Source organism: Vipera ursinii (genome assembly GCF_947247035.1).
Source record: "Vipera ursinii genome assembly, chromosome: 10".
NCBI classification, from domain to species: Eukaryota; Metazoa; Chordata; class Lepidosauria; order Squamata; family Viperidae; genus Vipera; species Vipera ursinii.
In genome coordinates this window covers 13,956,617-13,970,100 of record NC_139520.1, presented here as the reverse complement: position 1 = coordinate 13,970,100, position 13,484 = coordinate 13,956,617, and the positions used below count along the sequence as shown (strand labels likewise).

Here is a 13,484-nt window from a genome sequence, read left to right as displayed (position 1 = left end):
GCCAAGGGGTCTTCTTATCTAAAAGCCTGTGCAGTGGTTCTGCAATGGCAGCCTTATGTGGCACAAAAGTGTGATAAAAATTTACCAAGCCTAGGAAGGCCTGTAGCTCAGCCTTGTTCCTTGGTTCAGGAGCCCCTTTTATTGCTTTAATTTTTTCAGGGGTAGGGTGGACCCCGCTTTTGTCAATCCTGAACCCCAAAAAATCAGTGGATTTAACCCCTATGCTACATTTTTCCTTTTTTAATTTTAATCCAGCCTTTCTAAATCTACCCAGTACCTGTTCCAGCCGCTCTACTAACATTCCTTCATCTTTTCCAGCTATTAGGACATCATCAAAGTAAGGGCATACTCCAGGTATGCCCTTTAAGGTCCTCTCCATCACTTCTTGGAAGATGCCTGGAGCAGCTGCAATCCCAAATTGCAGTCTGTGGACTCGGAACGCCCCCTTGTGGGTAACAATTGTTTGCGCCTCTGCAGCCTCTTTGGAAACAGTCAACTGTAAGTACGCATGCGCCAAGTCGAGCTTGGCGAAGATGGCGGCGTCCTGGATCGTGGCGAGGACCTGCTTCACCGTCGGGACCGGGTAAGCATGCTTTTTCATTCCAATGTTGAGGGTCGCTTTATAGTCGGCGCAGATCCTCACATCCCCATTGGGTTTGAGGGGTGTGACGATCGGCGTCTCCCATAAACCGCCCTCAACGGGTTCTAAAACTCCGAGGCCTACAAGCCGGTCGAGCTCGGCCTCGATTTTTTCTTTTAAGGCAAAAGGTACCCTCCGGGCCTTTAGCCTGATTGGATTTACTGAGGGGTCTAGGTTAAAATTAATGGGGGGCCCTTTGTACTTGCCTAGAGATCCATCGAATACGTCTGCAAATTCTTTGCAGACGGATTCGAGGGTCTTATTTTTAATCACAGAATTTATTCCCCCTATCCAAATTCCCAGGGCAGGAAACCAATTAAGCCCTATTAAGCTAGTCCTATTCCCCTCCGTAACTACCACATCTAAGACCCCCTTAAATCCCTTAAAATTAACTCTAAGGCTGGTCTTTCCCTTTACGATTATTGGACTTTTTTGGAAGTCCATTAATTGAATATTTGTTGGGCTAAGTGGAATTCTTTTTCCACTTAGTTGTTCAATTTTTTTCAGGGTTTCAGTGGAAATTATCGACACTGAAGCCCCAGAGTCGATTTCCATTCTGCAAGGAACCCCTTGCAGAAGGACTGTGATTTTTAATTTTCCGTCCGGAAAATTGTGCCCCCTTCCCTGCCTTTTCCGATTGACTCGGGCCACCTCCCCTGGGTTTGAAAATTTCGCCCGGGATCTAGGGGTCTCCTTGCCACTAGCATTGGGGGTTACCTTACCCTCTGGCCACACATCGACTTCATTCAGACGGGAGTCCCGGACGCGGTTTCTGCAGATGGCCTGGATGTGGCCGGTCTTGCCACAAGCCCTGCACTTGGCGGTGCGGAATCGGCAGGAAGCGCGGGGATGGTTGCCGCCACAGCTGCCGCATCGGTTCTGGGTGTCGTTGTCGCGCGGTCTGGTTGCGGTGTCCCGCCACGGTCGTTGTGCCCCGGTCGGTGGTCTCTGCGGTGTTGCGGGTTGTTGCCGGCGGCCGGGTTCGGGCCCTTCGCTTCTAAGTTGTCTGGGTGCCATCTTCCCAAATCGCCTGGAGACTTCGGCGATCTCTTCCTCCCACTGCTGATCCACCTCCCCGCAGTCCACATAGCCCTCTTGGTTAATTTCAGGTGCTGTCGCCATGCTACTGCGGGGGGGGGTCGCGATACCCGGTAGACTCATACGTTAGGAGTTCGTCGAGCACTTCCTGTAAATCGCCAGTAGGTTTGGCGATTATTCTGTTTTGTAATTGTTCATCGCGTAAGCCTAGCACAACTCTGTCCCGAATCCTAATTTCTAAATTATCGTATTTGCAACGAACTGCGGCTTCCCTAACGGCAGCGACGAATTTCTGTATGGATTCCCCCGGTCTCTGATTTCTCTTCTCGAAGATGCGCCGCCAAAAAAGTTCGGACCTTCGGGGAGTAAAGTGCACCTTTAGTTTTGCAAGGAGGTCGGCATAGGGCACGCTGGAGACTGGTTGTGGCTGGCACAGCCCGACAGCGACTCTGTAGACCGGTGTGCCGCAAATTGTCAAAAGTGCCGCCGCTTTTTTTCGGTCGTCGGTGATTCCGTTCACTAACAGGAATCCTTCGACCTGACCAATATATTCTTCCCAATCTTCGGGGAAGTTAGGGTCAAATTCCTTCAATGACCCGATTTGCGCCATTCGGAGAATTTTTTTCCTATTCTGCCGCGGCCGCTCGGTTGACTGTGACTCGCTCAGACTTTGCCGCCTTCACGACAATTCTTCCTAATCTCTGGTCTTCTGTCAATCCCACCTTCGTCGCCAGTTGTTTGGTTCGAATTGACGAGGACTCAGAGTGGTTAACACTGAACGAGTTTATTGAATACACAAAGTCAACTGTCAAATGTCAAATGTTGCAACCCTTTTATAGAGAAAGCGTTTGAACTGTAACCAATACAAACTGTCTGTTTTCCCGCTCCTTGGTTGTGGCGTCCAATGATTGCACCTTATTTTCCCGCTTTAAACCTTGCAAAGCTGCACAGTGTTTGCAATATCTTCTATGGCTTATTGCTAACTATTTACATACACAACAATTACAAAGTCATCTTATTGCCCCCAACAATCTGGCTCCTCATTTTACCTACCTCGGAAGGATGGAAGGCTGAGTCAACTTTGAGCCTGGTGGGAGGCGAACCTGCACTAATTGCAGGCAGCTGGTGTTACTTAAGGAGGCATCAGCCCACTGCTCCACCAAGGCTCATACTTGCACTCTTTATATACCTTTCTGAGCAAACAGCCAACCAATCAGATTGAAACTAAATCTCCTGCCATAATTGACTCCCGCCAAAACGGTTACAGTTCAAATGCATACTGGTAGTGACTGTTATACAAGTGCTTAGGTGTTCCCTTAAACCTTAATACATAACACTTTCCTTTCTTTCTTCTTTTTCCTTCCTTCCTTCTTCCCTTCCATTCTTTCTCTCTTCTTTCTTTCTTCCTTCCTCCCTCCCTCCCTCCCTCCCTTCCTTCCAACACACACACATAAACAAACAAACACACACACACACAGAGAGAGAGAGAGAGAGAGAGAGAGAGAGAGAGAGAGAGAGAGAGTCTCCTCTCCAATCTGCTCCCTCACTAAGCAACAGCATTTTTCGAAACCATTTATCTTCCTTTGCATAGTGGGTGTGGGCAGTTACCCAATATAGGCAGCAGAACTGGAGAGAAGAGAAACAGTTTCTGGAAGCCAAGGCAGATGAAGGAGACATAAACCTGAGTCATTGAATTCAAGCTGCATAACTTTTCTCCTTGGAGTCCAACTACCAAAGCAGATGGAAGTGCTGAATCCACGCAGTGTCCTGGTGACGGGATCTAATCGGGGCATCGGCCTGGAGCTGGTGAAGCAACTGGTGGGGAAAAGCAACCCCCCAGAATGGATCTTTGCCACTTGCCGTGACCCAGAGGGACCCCGTGCAAAGGTGAGCCCTGGAAGGAATCAACTGGGATTAGTAACTTTGCTCTAATGACAGGCAGAGCGGGAAAGGGCTTGAGGTGGAAATCTCTTGAAAACAGTCTCTTTCCTACTGCAAATAACTTAACTCCTGCCTCCTGCTTTCCTTTCTGCTCAGCCTCACCTTCTTCACCAACCTCAAAACAGCCTCCAAAGCTCCTCACATTTGTCTCTTTCAGAGCTTGAAGGACCTGGCTGCCCAACACAAGGACCGAGTAGAGATCATCCAGCTTGGTGAGTTCCTAGTTCCTGCCCTGGCTTTCCAACCCGGCAGCATTACAGCCCTTCAGCTATTGCCGGCTCCTAATTCTCAGCATTGATTAATATTGTCCTTCCTTCTGAGTTTGTGAGGCACCCACTGGTGGCTCAGCAGCGTCTGGATGATCGCTGGTTGCCCCCCACCCCCCAGTTCTTATGGGCTAAGAGCCGACGTGCATGGGGCTTCTCTGTGGGAGCGCCAGCCCTGTGGAACCAACTCCCCCTTGAGCTCCGGATGGCCCCGGATCTCCGGTCCTTTCACCGCGGCCTCAAAACACTCCTTTTCCATCAGGCTGACCTGGACTGAGAGGGATTTTAATTATGTTTTTAATTGTTAGCTTTAATTTTTAACTTATTTTAATTTTAATTTATTCTACAGGGGCCATTAATTTAATTTTCTTTTAACTTCTGTATTATTGTATGTTATTGTTGTTAGCCACCCTGAGTCCTTCGGGAGATAGGGCGGCATATAAGTTATAATAATAATAATAATAATAATAATAATAATAATAATAATAATAATAATAATAATAATAATAATAATATAAAACTAATCACCAGGTATACAACTGGTATACGCCAGGTATACGCCAGCCCTGTGGAACCAACTCCCCCTTGAGCTCTGGATGGCCCCGGATCTCCGGTCCTTTCGCTGCAACCTCAAAACTTTCCTTTTTCATCAGGCTGACCTGGATTGACGACGGGTTTTTTAAAATGTTTTAATTTTTAATTGTTTAGTTAATTTATTTTGGGGCTGTTTGTTTAATTTCTTTTAACTTTTGTATTGTTGTTTTTATTGTTGTTAGCCGCCCTGAGTCCTTCGGGAGATAGGGCGGCATCTAAGTCCCAAAAATAAATAAATAAAATAAATAAAATATGGGGGCCCCTTTCGTGAGCTGGAAGGATGGGCGGCCCACAGCTGAGCCCAAGATTTCTGTGGCTAAGGATTGTTAAGTGACTTTGCCCCAAATCACTGCAACTGTTAAATTAGTCAAACTGTTGTTAAATGAATCTGGCCTCCCCATTGACTTTGCTTGTCAGAAAGTCGCAAATAAATGAACACCGGTCCCCGGGACATTGCAACTGTCATAAATATGAGTCAGTCAGTTGCCAAGCGTCTGAATTTTGATCATGTGACCATGGGGGATGCTACTACGGTCGTAAGTGCGAAAACGGGCTGCACGTCACTTTTTTCAGTGTAACGTTGAACGGTTACTACATGAACTTGTGGTAAGTTAGGGACTATTTGTAGACATCTCAAGGCACATCTGTCTTGTATTTAGTGCAGGGATTTGTTTCGCCTGCTCCATAGGTCTGTTGCTCTGGTTTTCTCCCTTCGTTCATACACTTTCTCTCCCTAAGGGTGCAATTTATTTATTTATTTATTTATTTATTTATTTTTGGGACTTATATAGTCCAGATCTATTTCTGCCAAACAAGCTGTAAAAATGAAGCAATTTATTTGTTCTCTGTCATTCTGACATTTTAAGCTGGATAATAACATTTTTTAAAAAATAAGCCACTGAATAAGGAATGTGGAGGACAAAGGATCTCAGGGTGTGTATATAATTGTGTAATTGTATTTTTTTAAAAAAAATTGAAACGATAACAATCATGCTTTTGTTTGTAATGTCTAGTTTTAGAATGCTGGGTTGGTCCTTTGGTCCTTCGTGCTGGGTTATAAGAAATTTGCAACATCTTCAACCACAATTCGTTTTCTCAAACACCTTAACAAAGACATATTTCAGTAAGCCTGAATGCAAAAAAAAAATTAAAATAAAATAAAATAAGAGAGAGAATGAGAAATGCAGTGAAGTGAACATTCTGTAGTTCTTCAATCAAAGCATCCTTTTTGAAAGTATAGAATGCTTTTTTTTTTAGAAAAGTCCCCAAAAACTATTGCTATGATTCTCCAGCTCTGTATTTTGCAACTATATCTTGCAATTCTGAAAATTATGGCATCTTCTGGGGAAGTGCAAAAGATCCAGCCTTAAACTGGGATTGCTGAAACCTCCCCCGTGAGGTTGAGAAAAGCGTTTATAATATATGTAGAACTCTAATACTGTATATAAAAAATGCAGTTAGGTGTCTTGTTGGGTAACAGCTGTGTTATTATCCTGGCTAGGGATTTGCATCACTTACCAAATCTTTCTCATCTCTGTTTCAGACACTTCTGATCCATCCAGCATCAAAGCTGCTGCAGCCACAATTACCGAACGTCTACACGGAGCTGGGTTGAATCTGTTGTTCAACAATGCTGGAATACTAAAGGCATCCAGTCTGGAATCAGAGACACCAGAAAACATGTCAGAGGTGTACAATACCAATGTCATTGGTCCCATGGTGATGGGCCAGGTAGGAGATCTCTCCTTTTGACTAGGTCTTACTTAGCAATAGCCCTTATATACTACCTCACAGTGCTTTATAGCACTCTCTAACCAGTTTACAGTGTCAGCATATTGTCCCCTGACAATCTGGGTCCTCATTTTACCAAAGAATGGAAGGCTGAGTCAATATTGAGCCGGTCAGGGTCGAACTCCTGGCAGTGGCAGAGTTTGCTGCAATACTGCATTTTAACCACTGTGCCACCACGGCTCTTTCGCTTTATTCTCGGTCCACGATGGCTCAGCAGTTGAGGTGGTGGGTGTTATGTACTGGGCTTTTGGTATATCACCATGTGCGCCTCGTGACGGGGTGAGCTCTTGTCACTTGCCCCAGCTCCTGCCAACCTAGCAGTTTGATAGCTTGCAAATGCAAGTAGATAAACAGGTACCATTTTGGTGGGAAGATAGCAGCATTCCGTGTGCCTCAGCATACAGTCATGCAAGCTGCATGACCATGGAAGTGTCTTGGGAGAACGTTGGCTCCTTTGCCTAAAAAACAGAGATGAGCACCGCGCTCTAGATCCTGACACCACCGGAGGGGGGAAACTATTACCTTTACCTTTGTTCGAATGTCCTTAATATTTGGTGGCTAGATGGACTTATACTAGAGCTTGCTAATGGGTATGAGGATAGTGTCTTTAGGAGTAGGCATTTCTTCTGCCCTGGACAAAAGTATTGCCCAGATCCACGATATGCTGAACAGGGTGGAGAAGGAGTCACTGTAACATGGGAACATCAGAAAAGGGTCAGTTGACCAAAGCAGCTAATGCTGAAGGGGCAGAATTGGACCAAAACTGACCGAGTCCTGAATGGAGTTCAATTCACTCTAACCAGTCAGCCTCATAGGGAGTATATTAAAACTCAAATCTGTCACAACATCATGTCTAATTAGTCCTTAAAAAAAAAAGAAGACCTAAAATAAAAGAATGTCCAAAACAATAGATCTCTCCAATCCAGAACTCAGAATGTCCCTAATGCAGGAAGTCCTGGACTTAAAACAGATCATTTAGTGAGCGTTCAAGGTTACAGCAGCACTGAAAAATCTGACATGACCCAAAGGTGCTTTTACACGCGGCAAGCGGCCTTTCTTGTTTTTCTTGGAAGGCGTTTCGCTTCTCATCCAAAAGAAGCTTCTTCAGCTCTGACTTATAAAAGTACAAGACAGCCTTTGATGAATAATTTCCGGACTATCATCTGCAGATTCCCAGAGTGAGTTTTCCATATCCGGCAATAGCGTGCCACTGTTTTTAATTGTTTGCCTCTTGTTTTTCAGGTCTTTCTACCTTTGCTGAAGAAGGCATCCCAGGAAAGTGTCTTGAAAGGAATGAGCTGCAGCAAAGCTGCAATTGTGAACATTTCCAGTGACTGCGGCTCCATCACCAATGTTCTGGGATGGGATAGCGGACAAGTCCCCAACTATCGCTGCAGCAAGGTTTGGAGAAGACTCGCTCGCTGCCTCTATTGTCAAACCATAAGCCCATATTTCAGGCTTATTTCATGTTTCATATAGTATTATTATTTCATATTTCAGAAAGCGTTAAGAATTTACCCATGCCGCTGCTCAACAGATGGAGCCTGGCTTATACTGCCATAGCTAGCATCAAGGCAGAAACAAGTGGACAAAGATGGTCACAAAATAACCTAACCCCATGCCATGACGGGCATTAGAATTGGATTGGATTGAATACAGGTAGTCCTCAACTTACAACAGTCGTTTAGTGACAAAGTTACAATGGCATTAACAAAGTGACTTATGACCATTTATCACACTTAACAACCGTTGCAGCATCTCCAGGGTCCCATGATCAAAATTCAGGCGCTTGGCAACTGGCTCACACTCATGACGGTTTCAGTGTCCCGGGATCATGTGATCATATTTTGCCACCTTCTGATCAATGGGGAAGCCGGGTTCACTTAGCAACCGTGTTCCTAACTTAACATCAGCAGTGATTCACTTAACAAATGTGGCAAAAAAAAGAAGAAAGGTTGAGAAATGGGGCAAAACTCCCTTACCCAAATGTCTCACTTAACAACAGAAATTTGGGGCTCAACTGTGGTCGTAAATCGAGGACTACCTGTATGGCATCCAGTTTTGGTCACCAAAAAGATGTTGAGACTCTAGAAAGAATGCAGAGAAGAGCAACAAAGATGATCAGGGGACTGGAAGTTAAAACATAAGAAGAATGGTTGCAGGACTTAGAGTTTGGTTAGTCTAAAGAAAAGAAGGAATAGGGGAGACATGATAGCAGTCTTCCAGTATTTGAGAGGCTGCTGCAGAGAAGAGGGGGTCAAATTATTCTCCAAAGCACTAGAGGGCAAGATAAGAAACAATGGTTGTGTTATGTACTGGGTTCTTGTGAAACACCAGGTGGGTTGCTGGAGCAGCTAACGGCTCTCCAGCAACCCAGACTTTAAGTCTCCTGTGCAGCAATTGGCTATCTCCAGGCGGCAATGGTTGATTCAAACCTATTGGCTGCCGCCTAGGGGCTAGACTATATATTGCGGCTAGTTGCAGACTTTTCCCCAGTACAGTTCCAGCACGAAATAAACAATGAGTTATCCTGTACTCAGCTTCACGTCTTCATTACTGCACCAAAGAACCCACTATTTAACAGGTTGGAAACTGATCAAAGAGAGAAGCAATCTGGAATTAAAGAGAAACTTCCTGACAGAGAGGACAATCAACCAGTGGAACGGCTTGCCTCCAAAAATTGTGGGCGCTCCATCACTGGAGGTTTTTAAGAAGAGGCTAGACAGTCACTTGTCTGAGATGGTATAGGTTCTCCTGCTTGAGTGGGGGGCTGGACTAGAAGACCTCCAAGGTCCCTTCCAGCTCTATTCTATTCTACTCTGATAAAAAGGACTAGTAGTGACATGACAGCGGTGTTCCAATATCTAAGAAGCTGTCACAAAGAAGAGGGGTTCAGCCTATTCTCCAAAAGAATTGTAAGTCGAGGACTAGCTGCATCCCAAGTGTGGCCTTACCAAGGCATCATAAAGTGGTACTAACCCTTCGCCTGATCTTGATTCTACCCCTCTGTTAATGCAACCTAGGATTGGCAGCTGCAGCACAACCTACAAATATTCTTTGCAGGACTAGGCTGTGCCACTCATTTTCCTGTTTCTACAATGCACCTCTTCTAGGCTGCTCTAAACATGCTCAGCCGATGCCAGTCCCTGCAATATGCCAAAGACGAGATCCTGTGTGTTGCATTGCACCCTGGATGGCTGCAGACAGATATGGGAGGAGGAAATGGAAACGTAAGTGGCTTGCAGCAGAATCTCTCTCCCCATGAAATTAATACATCTACTCAGTGGTGGGATTGAAATAGGTGAACAACCAGTTCTCTGTGTGGATGCTGCTTCTGGAAGTCCGTTCTGGGCCTGGGCAACAAAAAATTAGCTACTGGTTCTGCCAAACTGGTGCGAACCAGCTGAATCCCACCATTGCATCCACTGCAGGGATCTCCAACCGTGGCAACTTTAAGATTTGTGAATTTTAACTCAGCCTGAGGAATTCTGGGAATTGAAACCCACAAGTCTTAAAGTTGCCAAGGTTGGAGATCCCGATCTACTGTATATGAGCCGATTGTCATGGTTCCGATAAATGAGACAATTCAAACAAATTGCAGGCATATTATTTATCTTAAAAGTCTTAGTAATGAAACGAAACATCGACACTCATGGAGGGATGCCAGAATCTGACCTCTCCTCCCCTTGATACATCATATCCTGCACAATCTCCCTCCCCTAATTACATGTCATAAATCATGTTCACCAATTAGTTTTACATATGAAATTACACTTCCCCCTTCTGTGCAGCTAATCTTATCTTCTCAAGATAGTCGCTTTGAAAATTTCCCTCTCTTCAAGATTCAAAGCGAAGCAGTTTAAACAAAAGGCTGTCTCGTATATTGTCAGTGCAAAAACATGTCACTGCTATGTTAACATGCTATTACATTAATTCACTTTCTGGCTTTTCAAACGTGTGTTTTTTTAACAGCAAGGAAAAAACGTCTTGGGATTGGTCTTGCAGCTCAGTTGAACCAGAAAAACAAAACAAAAACAATTTAATGAAATAACATTCTTTCCTTGATATCAGGAAAGCCATTTGATCATTTAATACTGCTTGCTTTTATTGTCATGAATTTAGCAACAAAGTATTACAGGACAAGAAAGTCCTACAAAACAAATATATATTTCTTCAATTCTTTTTTTTTAAGTCAGTAGCTAGGAATATATTTTGTGGCAATACATTTTGTTCTCTGTTCATTAGACTCAATTAGGATTTTTATTTTAACACAAGATGTTGAACGGTCCATTAAGTATGCAATTGCACCAGATAAAAATGAAAAAAGAGTGAAAAAGAAAGTTATTTCACAACAAATTAAACTTTTGCAACATCGGTTGCCTTTGTTGACAGTAAGAGAAATGGAGGTAAAAATAAATTATGCAAAACAAAAAAATGGAATTTGCAAATAAATTAGGGAAATTGTTGGCCTATTTCATTCGTCTTTTCTTTTCTTTTTTCTTTTCTTTTTTCTTTCTTTCTAGTTCAACGCCCCAACTACAGTTGAGGATGGTGTACGAGAAGTTCTTAAAACACTTGCCCATTTCTCAGAGAAAGAAAATGGCACTTTTGTGAACTGGGATGGAAAAAATCTTCCTTGGTAATCCAGCAACTTTCAATTGGCCTGCCATTTAAGAAGAATCCCTGAAGAGCTCTGAAGACTTGGCCACAATAAAAGAGTTTTGATTTGTAACGTTCCTTAAAGCATTAAAAAGGGATGCGGTGGCTCAGTGGGCTAGGACGCTGAGCTTGTCGATCAGAAGGTCGGCAGTTTGGCGGGTCGAATCCCGAGTGCCAAGTAACACAGTGAGCGCCTGTTACTCGTCCCAGCTTCTGCCAACCTAGCAGTTCAAAAGCACGTAAAAATGCAAGTAGAAAAATAGGGACCACTCCGGTGGGAAGGTAACAGCGTTCCGTGCGCCTCTGGCGTCTAGTCATGCTGGCCACATGACCACGGAGACGTCCTCGGACAAGCGCTGGCTCTTCGGCTTTGAAACAGAGATGAGCACCAGCCCCTAGAGTGGGAAACGACTAGCATGCATGTGCAGGGGAACCTTTACCTTTACCTTTTTAAAGCATTAAAATCTTCACTCTTGCCAACTGGTTTTGGGCCCCATTGGGGGTCTTTTATGCTGGAGGAGTAAGAGAGAAGGTCCCACGTTGTATACCTGGTAATTAGTTTTTTATTATTATTATTATTATTATTATTATTATTATTATTATTATTATTATTATTATTATGACTTATATGCCGCCCTATCTCCCGAAGGACTCAGGGTGGCTAACAACAATAACATACAATAATACAGAAGTTAAAAGAAAATTAAATTAATGGCCCCTGTAGAATAAATTAAAATTAAAATAAGTTAAAAATTAAAGTTAAAAATTAAAAACATAATTAAAATCCCTCTCAGTCCAGGTCAGCCTGATGGAAAAGGAGTGTTTTGAGGCCGCGGTGAAAGGACTGGAGATCTGGGGCCATCCGAAGCTCAGGGGGGAGCTGGTTCCATAGGGCTGGCGCTCCCACAGAGAAGGCTCTTCCCCTGGGGGTCGCAAGCCGACATTGTCTAGCCGATGGTACCCTGAAGAGGCCTTCTCTGTGTGAGCGCACTGGGCGTTGGGAAGTCGTTCCCGGCAGCAGATGGTCCTGCAAGTATCCCGGGCCTAAGCCATGTAGGGCTCTAAAGGTAAGTACCAGCACCTTAAATCTCACCCGGAGGACAACCGGTAACCAATGCAGCTCACGTAGGAGGGGTGTAATATGGGAGTATCGGGGAGCTCCCATCACTACCCGTGCGGCTGCACTCTGCACCAGCTGAAGCCTCCGGGTGGTCTTCAAGGGCAGTCCCATGTAGAGAGCATTGCAGTAATCTATACAGGAGGTAACGAGTGCGTATTAATTCCTGTTAATGTTTTTGTATTTCTGCTTTTATTGTATTGCAAGCCACCTAGGGTCACTTTGGGTAGTGAGATGGGTGGTGTATACAGGTAGCCCTTGACTTACAACAATTCATTTAGTGACTGTTTGAAGTTACTTCAGGACTGAAAAAAGTGACTTAAGGCTGTTTTTTCAGATTACGACTGTTGCAGCATCCTATCTTCCTGTGATTTACATTTGGATAAAGGGTAAAGGTAAAGGTTCCCCCACACATGTGTGCTAGTCGTTTCCAACTCTAGGGGCCGGCGCTCATCTCCACTTCAAAGCCAAAGAGCCAGCGCTTCTCCGAGGACATCTCTGTGGTCATGTGGCCGGCATGACTAGACGCCAAAGGCGCACAGAGCGTTGTTACCTTCCCACCGTAGCGGTCCCTATTTTTCTACTTGTATTTTTATGTGCTTTCAAACTGCTAGGTTGGCAGAAGCTGGGACGAGTAACAGTCGCTCACTTTGTTACACGGCACTCAGGATTCGACCTGCCAAACTGCCGACCTGATCGACAAGCTCAGAGTCCTAACCCACTGAGCCACCGCGTCCATTACATTTGAATACTTGGCATCTAATTCATATTTATGATGGTCATAGTGAATTATTGTTCTGGTGCAAAACTAGTGGTTTACCCTCAAGAAAGCTGACCAGCTAGAGATTTACAGCCCTAACTTGCAACAAATATCACTTGCCCTTGAATGAACTATTGTTGACTGCAATTTAAAGAGGGACTCACACAACTGGGGGCTTTGGGTTTAAAATCCTTTCACATCAGGATTCTAAATCATTTCTTAAGAAATGTTTTCAAATTTAGAATATCTGCAACTGAACAGATCACGTGGAATAGTGACCACATAAGTTTCCCTGTTTGAGAAGGAGTCCCTTTATCAAACAAAAGTGCTATATCATTAACTGGCTTAAACTGGCTTTTAAAAGTGACATATTCAAAAAGCTAAAACAAACTAAGTCACTGCTTGGGCCATAACTCTTCCTGTGCAGAGATAATATATATTTGGAAGCGTGTAACATATAATGAACATGATATAAATATGCCACTTCTTTATTTTCACGACCATCTGCTTGGGCCAAGCTTGGGATCCAGCTAAAAATTCTACAGGGCGCTGGAATTTAAAAAGGAGATTATGGGCACTTACAGGTGAAACTCGAAAAATTAGAATATCGTGCAAAAGTTCATTTATTTCAGTAATGCAACTTAAAAGGGGAAACTAATATATGAGATAGACTCATTA

At 44.1% G+C, this 13,484-nt stretch overlaps 1 protein-coding gene across 1 annotated transcript; it reads left to right on the top strand.

The window, feature by feature from the left end:
• Positions 1-3,325: 3,325 nt before the first annotated feature.
• LOC310645052 (C-signal-like) lies at positions 3,326-12,795 on the top strand. Its single transcript, XM_083370461.1, has 6 exons — positions 3,326-3,565; positions 3,777-3,831; positions 6,023-6,210; positions 7,513-7,671; positions 9,384-9,500; positions 10,794-12,795. The coding sequence occupies exons 1-6, from the start codon at positions 3,419-3,421 to the stop codon at positions 10,911-10,913; spliced, it is 786 nt and encodes a 261-aa protein (XP_083226587.1). The 5' UTR covers positions 3,326-3,418; the 3' UTR covers positions 10,914-12,795.
• Positions 12,796-13,484: the final 689 nt, after the last annotated feature.

Coding starts and splice junctions, on each gene's coding strand:
- LOC310645052 (XM_083370461.1), top strand. CDS start 3,419: ATGGAAGTGCTGAATCCACGCAGTGTCCTGGTGACGGGATCTAATCGG. Junction 3,832..6,022: donor AGTAGAGATCATCCAGCTTG/GTGAGTTCCTAG, acceptor TCTCTGTTTCAG/ACACTTCTGATCCATCCAGC. Junction 6,211..7,512: donor GTCCCATGGTGATGGGCCAG/GTAGGAGATCTC, acceptor CTTGTTTTTCAG/GTCTTTCTACCTTTGCTGAA.